Raw genomic sequence first — 19973 nt, 5'->3', positions numbered from 1 at the left:
TCCTCCATATGGAAAGACTTCCCCGCAAACAAAAATTAATCAAAGAAAAAAGGCACGAGCATTGAGCTTTTAAATCGCCGACAGTAAAGTGAATTTCCGAAATCCGGATACAGGATTTTTCAAACGAATGAGAGTATTGAATCGCAGATATGTTTTGTTTAAAGAGGGAAGTCAGAATATATCACCTCAAGCATAACTCCATGCTCCTCCCTTCATTCTCTTTTTTTTTTATTCATTTTTCAATCAATCAATTCAATTTAGCTATTTAATTCTACTCAAAACCAACGGAACCAGCCTTTAGGTGTCTCTTTTCAAAAACCATTACCATTTTTTGTCTTCAAAAAGCCTAAATAACTTTTAAAAATTCCCAGCCAAAATAATTCCCAGACAAAATTATTAATGGAAAACTCATTTATGGGTTTATGCTCTTAGCCAGGGGCTTACTTGTCGTATGCTTAGTTCAAGCGTTGACACGATTTTAGGGCAATCTCTTGAAAACACAAAGAAAAAATATAACGAAATCAAAAACAAAAAACTAAATCCATACTTTTGGTGGAGGGCTTTAAGCTGGAAATGGCCAAGTATCGTGATCAAACATTCTATAAATCATCACTATTTTATATCTGTCCTCTTTTCTTAAATGGCTTAAGAGGATTTACATTGTAATGGTAATTCAAGCCTGAAAATAGAGCATAAATAAGAGAGGGGAATTATGGTGTTAGCTGTATTAGGCGCACGCCATGAAAATCCCATTATTTTGTAAAAGCATTTTTACTCACGCTACCCCTGCGCGTCGTCATTTGCAACTTTGTGTTGCGTTGCCGCTCTTTCAACTGTATGAAAAGAAAAATCCCCATGTATTTACGATTTGTAATTAATGGCATTTCGTTCATCTTCAATTCCTTCCATTATCAAAGACAGTTGTGGGTTTATCTCAGAAATACAGTACTTTGAGAAGTTTATGATATCGAAAGAAGCTCGATAAACTGCGCTAAGAGAAACTTCATTCAAGAGCAAAAACTCCGTGCTTCAAACATCTTCTTTTTGCTTCAACTTGCTACTTTCTATAAGCTATCTTTACAGAGTCAACGCCGCAAAAGTAAGATCTAAAAGTTCTGTGGAAAATAAAAATAAGAATGCCTTTTTCGAAAAAGCGTTTACATGCAGACATGGTAGTGAGGGGATTTACTCTAGTACTGATCAGTGATCAGGTAAAAATTTTCGAACGACTGCTGAGCTTCTCATATATATATACACCCTTCTTGGCGTTTCTCTTCGTGGATAATGCATACTATTATTTAGATTTTTTGTAAAATAACAGAACACTAACCACTGGGATAGAATACATAAAATACTGCTACCGGCCCATAGCAGAAAAAAGGAATTGATCACGATGCCAAGATTTCCACTCTTCTTATTAAATGTGGCAGCCTCTATAAAATATAACTACTAGTTCTAACTGTATTTTTTATAGCAGTACTTGAAGGTATGAAGAGAGAATTGTTTGTACTTTTCGCACGACCTCCCGGATATCAAATAAATGGGAGTTTTACATTTCAATTTTGAAGATAAATATTGTTTTCCACTTGAAGCTATCACGTATCACATTTTTAAATAATAAGAAATCAAGGCAAAAATTTTTTGTCTTGATTTCTTTCTTTTTTTTAAATCTTGATTTCTTTCTTTTTTTTTTTTAATTTAGTACAGCTTCGAAGCTATACCCGTATGGCTTCGAAGTTATATAAGTTCTATTGTATATTGTTTAAGAAGGAAGATGATTTTTGAGAATTTTAAGGCCTCAAATATTGTTTTCTGACTTTCTGATCTATGCAGGTCGATGTATCTCCTCCAATCTGCCCGTGCGAGAGAGGTTGTACGGGGAAGCGTCATAAGTAAACAACGTATATCATTCCCGTTGTTGTATTAAAGTAAACCGTTAATTTTATTCGTAGTTTTAGACCAGAATTCAATTAAATATAACGACATGATTTTACTGGCAACCAATATTGGAGTTTGTTTTAGCTGTTGTCTTATCGTTCCTCAATATTATCAAGATTGAATATTTCGTGTAGCTCGAACTACACACTAGCATTCAACTGTTGAGTGCCTCGCCCCCTTAAGAGAAATGTGATAATTCCCGCGCGAAATTGCCGATTGATGCCCGTATAAATGATCGGATTCGCAAGAGTGTTCAAGTAACGAAGCACCAATATTATGTAGTTCACCACTACTGCCGCCTTTCTATCGCAGCGCGGACAGTACGCATCGACCATGTAAAACAAGAACAGCGGGAACCAGCATAACACGTGGGTACACATGATGATCATCAATGTTTTCGCGCCTCGTAGCTCTCTCTTCATCTTGGTGTGTCTTCTCTTCTTGTCGTCCTGTTCCCGCGGAGTCGTCAGCTTTATATGCGCTGCGTGGCGTTGCGCGATTTTGTAAATCTTCCAGTAAGCGAAAACCATGACACTAACCGGTACTACAAAACCAGCTACTGTAATAAAAATAACGAATCGACCGCCGAAGTACAGGCACGCGTTATTTGGGCGAAAGACAAGAGAATGAAATGGTATGAACGATACGATAAGAGCATAGACCCAGGTGAGCACTAGCGCGGTTTTGACGCGACGCGGAGTGACTTTCGTCATGTAGAGTAAAGGGTTCTCGACCGCCACGAATCGCTCGAGCGCAATGGCCGCTAGTGTCATGAGGGAAGCAGTTCCGCAGATGATGTCCAGCGCGATTTGACTACGACACAAAGGAAGATACCTCGAGCCTGATAGATACGTGACGAACAGAGGGATGGAAATAGTCACAAGGATGTTATCAACCACCGCTAGATTCACAACGAAGTAATGACGGACGAGTCTCAATTGCTTGTACAGACAAAACACCAGCAGCACGATGGAATTTCCGATAAATGACAGCACAGCTATAGCGACCATGAGAACTACCAGAACGGCCGTGTTGGGATGGATGGTCGGTGCTGGTACGGAACACAAGTCGAACCAGTTTTTCCAACAGAACGTCGGGCGACGGACATCAATGATTGACTCGTTAGAACAATTTTTGTAGAAGTCAAGACAGAAAGCGCTCAGATCTTCGATCCGCGGTAAAACGCGCCCGTGCATACCTTTTTCCTCTCAGTTTTCGACCACTGTCGTCCGCGACGTAATCTTCCGTTTGCTTGATATCCTTCTAATTGGGCAGAGGCGTTACGGCGAGTGAGCGTGAGTTTGATTGATCGTATGATAGGGCAAGTGTAGGCTCAGGGCAAACAAGACAACGGATTAACGACCATCTTCTAAGCAACGAGTTTATTAAGTAGACGTCTTCTTTTAAAAATGCAGGGACAATATGCTTATTTACCTCACACGTTTTTTCCCCCTAGCTTGCTTTTAGCAATCTGTTTATCTGTTCTCGACATTAGCCCTTGTATTCCCATCAATCATGCCGTAATTATGACTTGATAAGCTCTTACGAATCCCTGTCAAGTCATTTCCTCTTATGCCCACGAAAACACGTTACGTTTTCTCTTTTTGGATGCACTTAATAATCTCTTTTTTTAAGAGAAGAAAGCACGTTTTGAACTGCATTTATTTGTCATTTAACTTGTTTTCATTTTTGGGCCTTAGGGCAACGGATATTGTTTCCGAAACAAATTGCATACAAATGGTTTTCACAGTAAAAACACATTTCTTATTATTCCAACAAAAGACGTTGATTTGTCCTTGTTTTTATTGAGCTAAGATTGTCATATATCGTGGAGTTCTGTAATTTGCTTGGCAATTAGATAGCATGACATTTCCACAGCTTAGACTTCCTTATTTTAAAATCATTTATATCTCAAAAATTTTATCCTTTTATCACAATTGCTATGACATGGCGAAATAACAGACGGTTTAAGATCATGTATTATATAGACGTCTCACAGCAGCTATTCGTTCACACAGTTAAACTCAGAACGCTCAGAATGTCTGACAGTCATTTATCAAAGAGTACAAATGATATTTCCCACAGAAAATAGAAATACCTAAGAAATAAACGCTTTCACACGAAGGAAATAGTCTTAAATTGGTTTGATATTGCTATATAAATTTCGAAAGAATTTTGGGTAACCATGAGTGTGAATCCCGAGGAAGCCATATCGAATGATTTAGTTTTATATGAGAAAGGTGTTCGGAAGAAGAGGGAATTAATTAGTTTGTCTAAAGCTCCTCCCTAGCCCTCCCCATGCAGCGCTACTACCGATAACAGTCGCACGCTGATAAGATGGCTCGGCCCAGATAAGATGGTTCAGCAGCCCTCTCCCTCTTACACCTCCCCCCCCCCCCTTACACCTTCCCCCTTACACCTCCCCCCCTCACACCTCCTCTCCCGTGATGAGGCAGATGGCTCAGCGTGGGCTCATGGCATAGACGCGATGGATCGTTACTCAAATAGACAAGGTACCCAAGGAGCTGATTGAGTTTAATTCAATGCTGCCAAAACGTATTTTTAAACAGATATTAGCGTTTACGCGGCTCATCAAATTCCCCTGGGGGGCATATTCACAGGCACTTAACACCTTTTTTAAAACTCTGACAAACGACAATTATAAGAGAAGAAACGGGGAAAACATATGTTATAGCGAAATCGAAAGATCAGAATATGGCCCTGAAAAAAAATCGATAATTAAAAAAATGTTTTAGTTCCCCTTTTCGTATCGCATAGTAGATCCCATTTAGCGATAATCAAGGAGCATGTGACACACCTCCCGTAAACACAGTGGGAAGGTGTCGTGGAATCAGGAACTTGTTTTGCATTTCTCAAAGTCGTACGAAAAGTAGAACGCTCTTCTACTTTCTGCAACAAATTGTTTTAAGTCGCAGGAAAAACTTCACGTGTGACAAGGCGCGTGCGACCTGCAACAATTTTTTTGCGAGACAAGTTGCAGCCAAAAAGTCTACGTGTGACAGGGCCTTTACTTCACTTACGTTCTCAGGGTTCCCGCACGTGCGGGATCTCCCGCTTATCCTTTTCGTTTTTTTCTTATCTAGTGAACAACCGGCTTAAGTACATGACCGGATTTTACCAGACAAACACTGTGAACATTACGAGTTTCTTAGAGACAGCGAGCACGTACAGGCTTAGCAAAATAGACAGCCCGCACTTTACAGAATTCACCTGACAGACAGCGCACACTGTACAGACCTCACCTTAAAGACAGCGCGCACTGTACAGACCTCACCTGACAGACAGCGCGCACTTTACAGACCTCACCTGACAGACAGCGCGCACTGTACAGAACTTACCAAAGGACAGTGCGAAATTTATAGATCTGCGCGCCTAACAAACAGCGTGCACTGTACAGACCTCACCTGACAGACAGCGCGTACTGTACAGACCTCACCTGACAGACAGCGCGCACTGTACAGACCTCACCTGACAGACAGAGCGCACTGTACAGAACTTACCAAAGGACAGTGCGAAATTTATAGATCTGCGCGCCTAACAAACAGCGTGCACTATACAGACCTCGCCAAACAGACAGCGCGCACTGTACATACCTCGTCAAACAGACAGTGCGCACTGCACAGACCTCACCATACAGACAGCGCGAACAATACAGACCTCACCATACAGACAGCGCGCGCAATACAGACCTCACCAAACAGACAGCGCGCACAATACAGACCTCACCATACAGACAGCGCGCGCAATACAGACCTCACCAAACAGACAGCGCGCACAATACAGACCTCACCTGACAGACAGTGCGCACTGCACAGACCTCACCATACAGACAGCGCGCACAATACAGACCTCACCTGACAGACAGCGCGCGCAATACAGACCTCACCAAACAAACAGCGCGCACAATACAGACCTCACCAAACAGACAGCGCGCACAATACAGACCTCACCAAACAGACAGCGCGCACAATACAGACCTCACCTGACAGACAGCGCGCACTGTACAGACCTCACCTGACAGACCGCGCGCACAATACAGACCTCACCTGACAGACAGCGCGCAATATATAGACCTCACCTGACAGAAAGCGCGCACAATACAGACCTCACCTGACAGACAGTGCGCACTGCACAGACCTCACCTGACAGACAGCGCGCACTGTACAGACCTCACCTGACAGACAGTGCGCACAATACAGACCTCACCTGACAGACAGCGCCCCCTATACAGACCTCACCTGACAGACGGCGCGCACAATACATACCTCACCTGACAGACAGTGCGCACTGCACAGACCTCACCTGACAGACAGCGCGCACTGTACAGACCTCACCTGACAGACAGTGCGCACAATACAGACCTCACCTGACAGACAGCGCCCCCTATACAGACCTCACCTGACAGACGGCGCGCGCAATATAGACCTCACCAAACAGACAGTGCGCAATATACAGACCTCAACTGACAGACAGCGCGCACAATACAGACCTCACCTGACAGACAGCGCCCCCTATACAGACCTCACCTGACAGAAAGCGCGCACAATACAGACCTCACCTGACAGACAGTGCGCACTGCACAGACCTCACCTGACAGACAGCGCGCACTGTACAGACCTCACCTGACAGACAGTGCGCACAATACAGACCTCACCTGACAGACAGCGCCCCCTATACAGACCTCACCTGACAGACGGCGCGCGCAATATAGACCTCACCAAACAGACAGTGCGCAATATACAGACCTCAACTGACAGACAGCGCGCACAATACAGACCTCACCTGACAGACAGCGCGCGCAATACAGACCTCACCTGACAGACAGCGCGCGCAATACAGACCTCACCTGACAGACAGCGCGCGCAATACAGACCTCACCAAACAGACAGCGCGCACTGCACAGACCTCACCAAACAGACAGTGCGCACAATACAGACCTTACCAAACAGACAGCGCGCACAATACAGACCTCACCAAACAGACAGCGCGCACTGCACAGACCTCACCAAACAGACAGTGCGCACAATACAGACCTCACCAAACAGACAGTGCGCGCAATACAGACCTCACCAAACAGACAGTGCGCGCAATACAGACCTCACCAAACAGACAGCGCACACAATACAGACCTCATCAAACAGACAGTGCGCACAATACAGACCTCACCTGACAGACATAGCGCCCCCTATACAGACCTCACCTGACAGACCGCGCGCAATATATAGACCTCGCCGAACAGACCGCGCGCATTGCAAACACTACCATAAAGGCAGCGCACACTTCACAATCCTGATAGCTTAATAGCTCAATTTCCTCGCCCAAAAGATCAGTGCAAGAAAACAGTATTAACAAATGTCGCTTCAGCTTGCAGTACACCGTATCAAACCAGAGCCGTAGGTCCCTGGAAAATTCAATGCATAGTTTGACGTGAGGCTGCTGTTACTGTTGATGTTTTTATTCCTTTTCGTCTACGCAGGTACCTTTCAGCTACATTCAGTTATCTTTGACTTTGACTTCGTGCGGCAACAAAATAGCATGGAATTTTCTCTTCCTTCAGATCTTTTAATAATCCTTGAATTTTATTATTCATCCTAATTCATTATATAAAAAAGCCCCGGTCTCGTAGTTCTCTTACACTGGTAGTACTTACGGATATGTTTGGCAAGCTTGTCATCACGAAATCATGTTTGCCTCGGAGTAAAATGAGAGTTAGATACACTTGTCATAGTGTCATAGTCATACTCTGCTTTTTTTTTTTCTAAAATACACCAAAAACTGGAAATCGACTCTGCCAAATTTTCGTCTTTAATAAGACTTCTTCAGGGCAGTCTGCCCTGAAGAAGTCGATTTCCAGTTTTTGGTGTATTGTATTTATTGTTCTGGTACTAGATCGCGACAGTTTGGGCTTTTTGATTCTATTCGTACTGCTTTTTTTCTGATATTTAAAAAAATGTTAGAGGTACTTTGAATGTTTCTTGAAAGCATGCTTCTAGTCTCTTCACATTATCGCTTCTCAGCTTCAAGATTCTACGTTATTTTAAACCGTTCCTCCTTCGCTGCCGTCATTAGCTCTCTATTAAAGAAGTTGAATCAAGGCCCAACCATAAACTACCGTGCGATTTATAATTTTTTTTAGCTATTCTCAAGTACATACATACAAAGTAACCCTCTTGTATAATTTTCGAGCTTTTATCACGAGTGTTCGTGGATTGATCTTACACAAGCACGCAATACTGTATGAGTGGGTGCTAAGAGCGCTTCCCCTCAGTCACACAAAGGCTGACTTTTCACACGAAGAAATCGCAAGATGCGCAACTTCTCGCAGACAGAGACGAACAGCATGTGTAGCAATTAAGGCCGATTTAGACAACACGATTTAGTTGTATGCAAAACTTCCACAACTCAAAACGTAGAGCGTAAATCGGCCTACGACTGAGCTACAATGCTCGACTACGAAAGTCGTAGTGTGTAATTCAGGGCTAAGACATGTCATAGACAGGTCGCACACGACTAAATCGTGCTGTCATAATCGGCCTTTACCAGACAGACAGCACGAAACGCTATCACCTGAGAGACAGCGCGCAAGGGAAAGACGTCACCAGCGAGACAATTCTCCTAAATCTAAGGTGTTTATTTATTTTAGAGAATGTCATAAAAACAATTGATTTTCCACGAGCTCGCGCGATAGCTGATATTACACTTATGTTTCCTTCTCTGAGGAGTAATAAATAAACAACCCTCCAGGAAAAGGCTTTTCATCTGATTTTGCTGGTATAAAGTGCTGTGATCGATTGAAAAATGTCTCTCTAATGAGTCTATTCCTTCTATTGCGTCTTTGCCTTTTTCTTTCGACAACAGCACGAGCAGACAAGTTTATAGACAAGTCTGATCACCATGGCAACAGACAGCAGAACCACGCCCATGTAGAGCATGACGTCAAGGAGAAAGTACTGGTACCAAATCAGGTGGACAGAGGCGGGGCGAAGATGTGTCAATCTTCTGTGACGTAATGTGTATTCTATCCAATCAGCAGCTTCTTCTGTCGGGGAGCGTCGGCGGTCCTGCATCAGGCGGGAAATACGCGCCGCGTTTTCTTTGAATCTGAATCATGGAAACACGAGACATGTGACGTTGTGAGAGACAGCGGTATTTAAGCCTTGTGCAAACAGTAGCAGCATTTTAGCAAATATTGCTGTGTTGTTAGGATTACCATCATTAATACTGCTGTGAAGTAATTCGCAAACATATATTTTTGTCTTGTGTTCAACCGAGTGATGCTTGGAGATATAAATAAGTCTTTTACTCAGATGAACTTCGTTAGAAATATTTTTTATGCAAATCATAGTTAACTCCACTGAAAGTATAACATTATCCATTCTGATAAATGAAGCATAATAACTGATACAAGTCTCCCCTTTTTTCTTAAAAAGTATATTTTAGGAGGTAACATACGATTATTTACCTGGGCTCATCCACAACCCTCCGGATAGTGCGGTACAGCTGGTCAGCGGTAACAGTATTTATATCCACACTCAGGCCCAGGCCCCTGTCTTCCGCGAGGACTGCATTGTCGAACTGATCTGCACAGAGAGGCACGCCCACCAAAGGTATCCCGTGATAACTGGACTCATACAAGCTGTTCTGGCCAAGATGTGACACAAGTACGCGCGTTTTCTGATTCGCCAGGAGATCATTCTGAGGAAGCCATTCAACTGTTTTGATGTTGGGGCTCAGATTGGCCGGAATGTAGCCTGATTGACAATAGAATAAATCAAAATAATCATAAGTCACAACTTTTCGTGACCAGACACAACTGGCAGAGCCGTAGCAGCCAACGTAAGATTGGAGGGGCACAATACAGAAACATTAAGAAAATATTGGGGGTCACAGACACGCCCCTTCTATTGGGGGGACACATTCTCCCAGTGCCCCCCCCCCTCCCTCCACCACACTGCTACGGCCCTGACTAATACTATACAACAACCCCAACAGTCTTGATTGGTCGAATAAAGCTGGTGTTTAGAGAAAACAAACACGTTTGGCGCCATTGCGCTCGTTCTGTTACTAGCTAAAACCACTTTTTGCTGCTTTATTTGAAACTATTCTCCAAGCCCGAATGGACTCTGAGCATAGAGCATAGAGACTCTGAGTTTAGCCACTACCAAAAGCATGTAGCGCGCGACAAATTTTGCAGGGCGTGACACGATGTTTTTTACGAGAAACATTTCTTTGTCGCTGCTACAAGATTTGGCAAGCGTAAAAATGATTTTCGAGGTGGCTAAACTAGTAATATGTCGTCCGCTAGATGTCGCCAGGCCTTTAGAGGGCATGCGCACGCAAAAATATCAAATATCGATGGCGCTCACTAACCTTTTATTCTCCAGAAAACCGTCTCCTTTAGTTGCCCAAAAGCCTCCGCTAAAACATCGATATCCTTTCGCGGCAAAGAAGATAAAATATTCGAACCAAACGATACGATGACGACACCATCAGAACTGTCAATCACCTTCTGCAGGTTACGGGGGAGGGGCTTTGGAGGACTGACGGTGACGGGGCCAATTAGCTTGTGTCCTGCACAATGGGTTAGGAAACGCAGGAGATTCTTAGACATTTAAAGGAAAAAGAAAATGAAGCAAAAAAGGAGCAAAGAAAAATAAGCAAAATAAGGTCGTCGTGGTAGAGGATTGAACTCGAAATTGATCGTTTTTTTTTTTTGTGAAAAAAAAAAACAGACCATACATCCAGATAAACACTGAATAGTCGTACGGTTAGGTTGGAGATTCGGCCCGCTATCTAGCGAACTGTACAACACACAAAAACCAGAGGCACCCGCGCATTAATAGGGTGGCAATATCCAGGTTCCTAGCCCTGTATTATACGGTTACGGTCTATCTGGGCGCCTTAGGTCTCTTGGGAGCTCCCTTTTATGTGCACCATGCATGTGCATATCATCTTTTGTGCTCTAGCTAAGGTCATTAGACATTACTATACCGTATCATCTATTGTACTCTAGCTAAGGTCATTAGACATTACTATACCGTATCATCTATTGTGCTCTAGCTAAGGTCATTAGACATTACTATACCGTAAGCTTGAGGTGCTGCATTATGTTGCTTATCTACCTGTGCTAAATTTACCTTCGCGCAATTTAGTGCTTTTAAAGCACTGAGTTCAGTAATGTAATAGATGAAAAACGAATTAGCTTTACTGATAAAACGCGATTATTACGCAAGATAACAACAAAAACTTTTTTATCCTTTCTGCGCCTCACCTGGTAGTAAAGGGAAGATGTATTCCAGGGCGGGATCCGCAAGAAAAAGCGTCATCTCTTCTCTTCCCAAACTCTCCGCATAGGTCCTCTCCGGAGTGATATTATATTTCTGTTTTATATCTTCAAAAACGGGTTGTAAGACAAACTTGTATCCCGCATGAGTGGCAAAATAAACAAGAGTGTTTCTAAGCCGCTGTAGAAAGGACATTTGGCCTGGGTTTTGGGATTTCATGAGTGGTACATGTGATGGGAACATAGGAGCATCTTTGTAATACATGAAGGGTAGTCTAGGGGTCACAGGGCAGTACTCGACTCGAGTTAGGTTCAAATATTCCGCGACTATGAGGCCACACAGCATAGTACAGTCCGTCAGAATCAAATCAAAGGCTTTCATTGGTTCTAGGACATCTACAGCATCAAGCGTCGATTCACAAAACAGTTTCGATGTAATTCCCAGCATTTGTTTGACGCCATATTTGATGGTTCGTTGAACGGCCATCTCCATATGGTTCGGCTCGACCGGGACATTGTAGACGGCGTGGCGGACGCCTTTGCTGCCTGATGGATCAGTCTTCTGTATTGAACTCACTAAAAGGGTGACCTGATGGATGGAAAGCTCGTGTTGTGTGAAAAGTTTAAACGTTAGAAAAGGGAGGAAGCGGGGGTTTTATGCGCGTCTATATTCTTTGTTGGGTTTGAGTTGAGTTACATAGTCTATAAAATAAATTTTGTTCGATTTCGGTTAATAACAACGCTTCTGTTTTTAAATCGATTACATCCCTGAAACTTAATTCTATTCTTTTTGTGAGTTGAAGCAAGTCCTCTAGCATAAATAAATTTCGGTTCAATGTTATAAAAATGTGGCGGTTTTGTTTCAAACGACAAACAGTTAGCGAAAAATAAATGTATCTCTTTGCTGGTCAAAAAAGGCAATGGTTTTTATTCCAATGACTAACAAAAAAAAATTAGCGAGTACAAACTAGCTATTTATCCTAATGCCCCTGGCTAAGACGGATAAAACAACAATGACGATGAGAGGGGATTTAAACTGGAAGTACTCTTGAGACGTATATAAGCCGATTTAGGTTTGGCAAAAGTAGTTCCGAAGCAGCAAGACTATATTGCAATGTCTTGAATGCCTGCAAACACCATCATAATGTCATCATAACATTATGTACCTCATGTCCTCTAGCGACTAACTCTTGCGCGATCTTTTTCATTCCAATGTACTGGCTTCCCCCCATCATCGAGTAACCCACAATCTTAGCGCCATTGCTACACTCGGTCTGGAGCTGTGCGTAAAACACGACAACAAATACGAGGACGGTGTGAAAGAACGCCATCTCTTCGATTATTAGTCCACGCTTACTGCACAGGGGTCACAGAAGTCATAGATCTCTATCGAAGACACAGCTAGAGGAATGCTTGGATTGAGAGGTCGATTTGCAGCTCTGTTTTGCAAGTTTTTGCAGATCAAAGTATAAATTGACAATTAAAGCCGCATTGTGACCAGTTTACTTCCGGTCGATTATGTAACAATCTCCGATGATTTTTATCGGAAACTGCGATAAATATTTCAAAATTTTAAAAGCAGTGTGTCTTTTGGAAGTTTCTTTGAGGATTTGACTGATAATTTAGGGCGGATGGCCCGTTTTATAGTGCGGATTCTTATAGATTCTTTTGTCTTTTGACGGTTGAGGTTTCCGACGTACCTCCGGAAGTAAACTGGTGACAATGCGGCTTAGGCCTTCTGATATTGCGTATTGAACGACCAGCTCCTTTTAACTCAATACAATCGATTTCAGTACATTTTTAAATGCAACACTGGATGAAGGAACCAAACAATAGCCCACAATTATAGCACATTATCGACCTTATGTTACGCAGTGCTATCTTTAACCACCGTATCACAGAACTAGAGAAAAAGCAATACTATGTTCTTGCTTTTGACGAGAGGATATGTATGGACTCGGTCTTTTTACTTTGGACATACCCAAAGAGCACGCGTGAATTGTTATTTGTTTTTCCAAGAACCCCCCCTCCCAATTCCTCAAAAGTTTGATCGTCCCTAAAGATACTTTATATTATGAGATATTACATTTATAGAAAATGTGTCACACATGTCAATTACGAGTACTGACTGTGTGCTATTCAAATTGAGAACATCCAGCGTCGAGCATCCAAGTTTATTTTGAACTATCCCGCCGATGTTTCATACACAGAAAGGCTGAAAACTCTTAAGCTCCTCCCATTAGAACATCGAAGAGACATAACCGATCTAGTTCTGTTATTTAAAATATAAAATGGTGATGTGAGCATTAGTTTAGCTAGCCTTCTCTCTCCAGCAACGTCCCGTTACAATACTCGAAATTACCATCCTAACAATTACCGCCTTTTTTCCAATCACAACCAAAATTTTTACAGGAATTCGTATTTCCCTAGAACTGTCAAACTTTGGAATAGTCTTCCTTCACTTATGAAATCTTGCACTAGGCTTTCGTCTTTCAGATATCAGCTGACAACTCACTATTTAGAGAAACTTGCTTTTTACCAACCTCCATAATTTCAAAGAGCTTAAATTTATGTAATTCAATTTTTATTTTCGTTTTAGAATTTTTATTGCTTGTAATTTGTTGGGAAAGAATTTCAATTGGGGCTTACGCCCTGTTTTCTTCTCCCGTCACATTGTTTCTTATTTTCTTTATTTTCTTTATTTCCTATTGTAAACCGTAGTATTTTTGTGTGACAAAGCCAATAAACATAAGGGCTTGAAAATAAATAAATTCCGCGTTAACACTTTCTAAACAAAAGGGGATTCCCAGCATCTGTACTTTTCGCTAAGGAACCAAGTAACACCTTTTCCAGTACAAAGGACATCAAAGATTCACCTAGAAGGTTAGTTATAAAAGGAGGAGAAAAGAAAGAGAAAGAAAGGAGAGTCAGAGTCGAACAAAACGAACAGTCAGTTAGGGTGGGAGTCCAAAGAAGAGAAGGTTGTTGAGAGGTGAAATACAGATGAGGAAGAGAGAGTAAAAGGAGAGAGAAACAAGTACAGAGATATTCAGAGATGACATGAGGCATGAAAGCTACGAGAAAATAACAAGATGTTAAAAAGAAAGAGTGTCGAAACGAAGCACTTCGTTGTCCCCTGACAAATGTATGGAGCTTCTCAAGACTTTAAAAACTGTCCTCAATATCGTGTTCCGGAGTCCAGGACCCTACTGTACTGTGTACAAAATAGCCTGTGTACAGCTACTAACACATGAAGCATAATAGAGCGTTTACCAGGTAATGATATTTGAGCGCGAAAGCCAATTGCAGGAGGAACAGTATTTGTTGGGCCAGAATTGTTGGGCTGAATAGGCCATCCATCTATAAGTTTGCGCGCGCATTACCATAGAAACCTACCTCAACTACCAAAATGAAGCGCGCGCATTTTTAAGCTTGCGCCAAACGAAGCGCACGCTGCATGACGGTAGTTGAGGTAGGTTTCCATGGTGAATGCGCGCGCATTCTTATAGCTGGAATGGCCTATTTTGATGATGAAACCACAAAATCCTGTTTTAATAGTTAAAGCGCCACGGACAAGATGGCTCATGTCAGAATCCTGCGTTTACAGCATTTAGGACACGCGCGATTTGTGCGAGAGGATGATAAACTTGAATGTCAAGATAAAGATTTCGTTGCTAAGAAAAATTTAAAATTGTCATTCAAAACTTTAATAACATCGTGTAAACCACATGCTGCCAACAAACCACCTCGAGAAGATTTTAATTGCCTGGCCTCACTAGCCACGTAGGCATTAAAACGAAACCATACAATGAATTTCTTGCTTGTCATATTTCCATGTTAAATGACGAACAAAGATTTTCTACGATCTAATTCTCGAATTCTAAGGAAATTTTTTTGAGAAAGGTGTGAGGTTCGTTAAGGCGTTACCCGATGTTTTATTATAAGTAATCTCTAGTTCGGATGACACAGAAGATAACAAACACCTCTCGAACATAATTGCGAATCCTGGAAATTACTAGGGAACACCTGCTAGTTTAAGTAGCATAAATACGGCTGCGGATTGTATAGCCTGCTAGCCGGCTCTCATTCGGGCTTATTCGGAAAGGTGGGAAAACATCCAATATTCGAAAACAAAACATTTCCGAATAAGTTAGCAGGCTAGGGACTGTACAGACGATTACTTGAAGACGGACTAAGCTAGTTTCTGTCTAGCCTCCCCATCGACAACAGTAAGAATGTCGATCAACCACTCCTTGATCCTTGTTAACAATTGAAAATTTATCATCTGCAAGAAAACTTCAAAAGAACTATCCATGATTGAAGTCTGATGCTTCATTAATGATATTTGTTTGTTACTCGCTTGAATTAGCCGATGGAAATGGATTCTTTTGAGTCATGACTGGCCTTCTTTAACTCAAGGATTAGAGTTTTATGTATGTTACAAGAAAGGACCCGTCAGACTCGTTACCTTGTTTATAAAAGTACAAAAATATCACATAAATTTTCCTTTGTGTTAGAGAAAAAGCTTTGTTTTGTATCCATCTATTAATGTCTGTGTGGTTGTGGTTTGGTGAACATCTCATTTTGCTGTCCAAATGATCCTTCTCGAATCCTCGTATTTTCCTGTTAAAAATCCACGGCTGATTACTTTCTGCGATGTTTTGGCTGTGATATGAAAACTCTCAAGTATAACTGTCAAACGGATCGAAATGAGTGACTTGGTGCATCGAGAAGCCCTACGTGTTTTCTCAAACGAAGAGATTGATGCTGAAAAACACGAATATTAGAAGAAGGGTTGAAGGGTCGACAAACCTACTCTTTTGTTACTGTTTGCACGAAGGTTGATACTTTATGAACGATATTTTAGTGAAAGCATCTCAGATACCTGCTTGAAGATGTATATTTTTAAGCATTTTTAGCATTTTTACAAATGGCGAAAATGAAAACTTCTGACTAAAAGAAATGATAGGTACTACAGATGGTGAAAAAGACTCCAGGGACAAATGTCTCAACTAGGTTTTTGCCTTCTATTGCGTCTCTGCCTTCTATTGCGTCTTTGTCTTCGCTTGCTTTCGACAACAGCACGAGCAGATAAGTCTAAAAACAAGTCAAATCACCATGGCAACAGACAGCAGAACCACGGCCAAGAAGAGCATGACGTCAAGAAGAAAATACTGGTACCAGGTCAGGTGGACGGAGGCGGGGCGAAGATGTGTCAATTTTCCATGACGTAATGTGCATTCAATCCAATCAGCAGCTTCCTCTGTCGGTGAGCGTGGGCGGTCCTGCATCAGGCGGGAAATACGCGCCGCGTTTTCTTTGAACCTGGAATAAAATTAGTGTTTTACTTGTCGAACGAGCCTCGTTGGAAATTTTGTCAGGTGACTAGCTTTGCAAACGTATCCCCTGGATATGGATATGGTGAGTCGGGAGGTGGTGAGTGTGAGGGGTTGGAGACGAATGGGAAGGAAGAGGCTGGGGAAGGGTGGGTAGGAGTGAGAGAAAGGGGAAGAGGAGGTTGTGAGAGGGTTGGGTGGGGAGGCTCCCCTGTGAGAGGGAGAACGTGGGAGGGTCCATGCAACTTTATGTCAAGCGATCATTTCTTTTTAATCAATACTGTTCTCGTATAGGTATTAGGTAGATGTAGATATAAATACTGGTTAGTATAGCGAGATAAATAGCTTCCGTGTTTGTAGTTAGTGCTTTTTCTCTTTCGGGTAATACACATGGCCAGTTTAGGGAGGCACGGTAGCGAATAGGTTAATCATTTACACAACTCACCGGGGCTCGTCGATAACTCGGCGTATCGTTCGGGACAATTAATCAGCCGTTACCGTGTGGAAATCGACTGCTAGTTCCAGTTCCTTATCTTCCATAAGCACAGCGTTGTCAAACTGATCTGCAAAGAGTGGCATGCCAACCAAAGGTATCGCGCGATAGCCGGACTCATACAAGCTGTTCCGGCCAAGATGTGACACAAAGACGCGCGTTTTCTGCCAGACGATCATTCTGAGGAAGCCATTCAACGGTTTTGATATTCGGACTCAGATTGGCCGGAATGTACCCTGATTTACAATTATTGCAATAACTTTTAAAATGTTCTTTTGGAGGAATTTCTAAAAATATTAGAAAAGTGTAGATCAAACCAAACGTGAATTTACCTTTTTGTCTTCAGAAGACTGTCTCTTCCAGTCGACCGAACGCCTCTGCCAAAACATCGACTTCCTTGTCAGCAATGGCTGCGATATTTGAGCCGAATGATACGATGATGACGCCATGTGACTTGTTAACTATCTGTTGGAACTCTGGGGAGAGGGGTCGGGGAGGCTGGATGTTCAAGGCACCGATCACCTTGTGAGCTAGTAAAAAAAGTATCGAAAGATTACTAAAGAAAATTGATAATTTGGTAACATTTTTAGCTTAGATGAAACCCATATTTTTAGCAAAAGTTTTAAGGCCCTTTCCTCGGATTGAACACGTGTTCGAGAACTGTTTGTGTTGAATACGTAGGACGAGCTTCCAGGTTTAAATGGCTCTCTTTCCAAGGTTTGTGTATGGACAGACTGAGGCATAGAATAAACCATTTCAAATATGGCGGACCGAGCATGGAAACGAGGCTAAGACTTATGTTGTGTTTGCGCCTTTTCATACGAATTTGCCCCGAAAAGTTTCATGATTGACAATGAATTGATAGAAATCATAAACATGTTCAAAAGCTATGCGTAAGTACTACGCATAGCATTTTATGTTGCAATTTTTCAGCAAATCCCCAGTACCATGTATGTTAACACCAAGTTTTACCAATAAAAATTGATTGATTGAAATTGTAGTTACAAAGGTCTCCAAATCTATTGGCATCGGCAATTTCTTATTCGTCAAACGTTTGCTGATAGTAATAAAGACATTGATTAGAGAACTGCTTGCCCCACACAAGTCTTAGCCTTGTCTCCATGCTCGGTCCGCCATATCTGTCTATTCTATCCACGAAAAGTAGAAACATTTCCCTTGTAATTTTGCCACCACAGGGTACCCAGACTAACGTCCTTATTTTTTGTACAGTTGTGTTCTTAAATGGAATTTCAACTATATCGAAGGTTTGAAGGTCGAAACCTTTTCTCCCTCCTCTAGGGCAAATCAGAGAACAACGAGGCGTTGCTGTCTCCAAAGCTTCCTAAACCAAGAGAAGAAGTAAAATAAAGAAGACACATTGCTTACCTGGTAATAATGGAAAGGCGGGGTCAAACGCAGCGTCCGAGAGAAACAGCCTTGCCTATACTCTCAGCAAAGCTGCATTCTGGATTAATACAATAATCTTTGCTTGATCTCATCAAACTTTGATAGCAACACTCTAAACATAATTTGACCAGCCATGTAGATAAGAGTGTTCTTAACTCTCTGTAGAAAGTTCATTCTTGCCGGATTGCTCGACATTGTTTGCGGGAAATAGGTAGGGAATACCGGACCGTGGTGCTGGTACATTTTTTGGAAAGCTGGGAGCCGAAGGACAGTACTCGACACGAGGTATGTTCAAATACTTAGCCAGAATTGCGCCACACAGTATAGTACAGTCAGTGATGATCAGATCGAATTTCTTCAAAGGGTCTATGATGCCAGTAGCGTTCAAAGTAGCTTTCAAAACATCTTTTGTGTCGCCGCCATGCTGTTCTTGCTAAATAGTTCTTTTATGCCGTTTCATGGCGCGGGAACAAAGTTTTCCACAAAGTTTTTGTCTACAGGTACTTGGTAGACAGCGTGAGTGATTTCTTCAGTTGGCTTGATTTTATGGATTTAGCTGACTAACAGGGTAAACTGTGGTAGAGATATGGGTTACCTGTGGTAAAATATGGTTAAGACCTGTGGTAAAGATTTGAGTTTCCTGCGATGAATATGTGGGTTACCTGTGGGTTATCGTTGTTGAGATATGATCTACCTTTAGTAATATTTGTCGGTTACCTTTTGTGAAAATAGGGGTTACTTGTGGTAAGGTCGAGGGTCACCTACGGTGATAATACAGTCTACCTAAACATATTTGCTACCTCAGAAGAACTCATGTTCTACTGGTTGTGGGTTTCATGTGATGATCATGAGGGTTACCTGTGATTGCGATATGAATTACCTGGTAATATTATATGATATGTAAAATGGGCTGTATCATATGTTTAGCAAGGTGAGCGTGACACAGACTAAGTATTATGGACTAAGTATTATTGTTTATATCTCAATGATATGCATCTTGATTAGCCACATCATGTGTTTGCAACAACCAGAGCACCCGCCACACAGCCAGCAGTGCAGCAAATCATCTGTTTTCATCCTTCTTGAAAAACTAATAGCATTATTTCAGGCGCGTTCCCAGCATTGGCTAAGGGGGAGGGGGGGGGGGGGGGGGGTGCGCAGCCAGGTATCTTATGAAAAAAAAGCCTAGTATTTGAAGATTCCTTAATAAGACATATGACCCATTTTTGGGCAGCCAAGGGGGGTGCGCGCGCACCCCCTGTGTACGCGCCTGTAGTTAACACTAATAGCATTAGACTAATTTTGAATGATGTCCATAAGATACTCCTTTGTATCTTTGTTTTATTATGGTATATTTGCAAATTATGTTCTATTTGTTATTGTCTATTTTGTTACTTTAAAATAACCCTCCACAATCGAAGTATGATACTTGATCAACATTATTTGATTGAAAAGGCCTTAGTTACTCGCTTGATTAAGTTGATGGAAATGGTTT

The 19973-nt window shown here is 42.0% G+C and overlaps 3 protein-coding genes across 3 annotated transcripts; all 3 read right to left on the bottom strand.

Moving 5' to 3' along the window:
• Nucleotides 1-1390: 1390 nt before the first annotated feature.
• Nucleotides 1391-4298, bottom strand: LOC5507087 (octopamine receptor). The gene has a single exon (XM_032375533.2). The coding sequence runs from the start codon at nt 3132-3134 to the stop codon at nt 2079-2081; it is 1056 nt and encodes a 351-aa protein (XP_032231424.2). The 5' UTR covers nt 3135-4298; the 3' UTR covers nt 1391-2078.
• A 4269-nt stretch (nt 4299-8567) lies between these two features.
• LOC116614495 (UDP-glucuronosyltransferase 2B7-like) lies at nt 8568-12967 on the bottom strand. The gene is made up of 5 exons (XM_048732580.1): nt 12409-12967; nt 11231-11831; nt 10330-10530; nt 9422-9710; nt 8568-9060 (listed from the first exon to the last, which is right to left on the bottom strand). The coding sequence occupies exons 1-5, from the start codon at nt 12571-12573 to the stop codon at nt 8784-8786; spliced, it is 1533 nt and encodes a 510-aa protein (XP_048588537.1). The 5' UTR covers nt 12574-12967; the 3' UTR covers nt 8568-8783.
• Nucleotides 12968-16131: 3164 nt separating this feature from the next.
• Nucleotides 16132-18194, bottom strand: LOC116614494 (UDP-glucuronosyltransferase 1A7-like). The gene is given in 5 exon segments (XM_048732388.1): nt 16132-16567; nt 17024-17230; nt 17232-17307; nt 17404-17601; nt 18167-18194. Coding segments are annotated over 5 exon segments (726 nt in total). The 3' UTR covers nt 16132-16350.
• Nucleotides 18195-19973: the final 1779 nt, after the last annotated feature.

This window comes from Nematostella vectensis, chromosome 9 (assembly GCF_932526225.1).
Source record: "Nematostella vectensis chromosome 9, jaNemVect1.1, whole genome shotgun sequence".
Taxonomy (NCBI): Eukaryota; Metazoa; Cnidaria; class Anthozoa; order Actiniaria; family Edwardsiidae; genus Nematostella; species Nematostella vectensis.
Note: the sequence above shows the minus strand (reverse complement) of the source record. Positions and strands in the feature narration are given on the sequence as shown.

Coding starts and splice junctions, on each gene's coding strand:
- LOC5507087 (XM_032375533.2), bottom strand. CDS start 3,134: ATGCACGGGCGCGTTTTACCGCGGATCGAAGATCTGAGCGCTTTCTGT.
- LOC116614495 (XM_048732580.1), bottom strand. CDS start 12,573: ATGGCGTTCTTTCACACCGTCCTCGTATTTGTTGTCGTGTTTTACGCA. Junction 11,832..12,408: donor TAGTCGCTAGAGGACATGAG/GTACATAATGTT, acceptor TCCATCCATCAG/GTCACCCTTTTAGTGAGTTC. Junction 9,711..10,329: donor GGTTTTCTGGAGAATAAAAG/GTTAGTGAGCGC, acceptor ATTGTCAATCAG/GCTACATTCCGGCCAATCTG.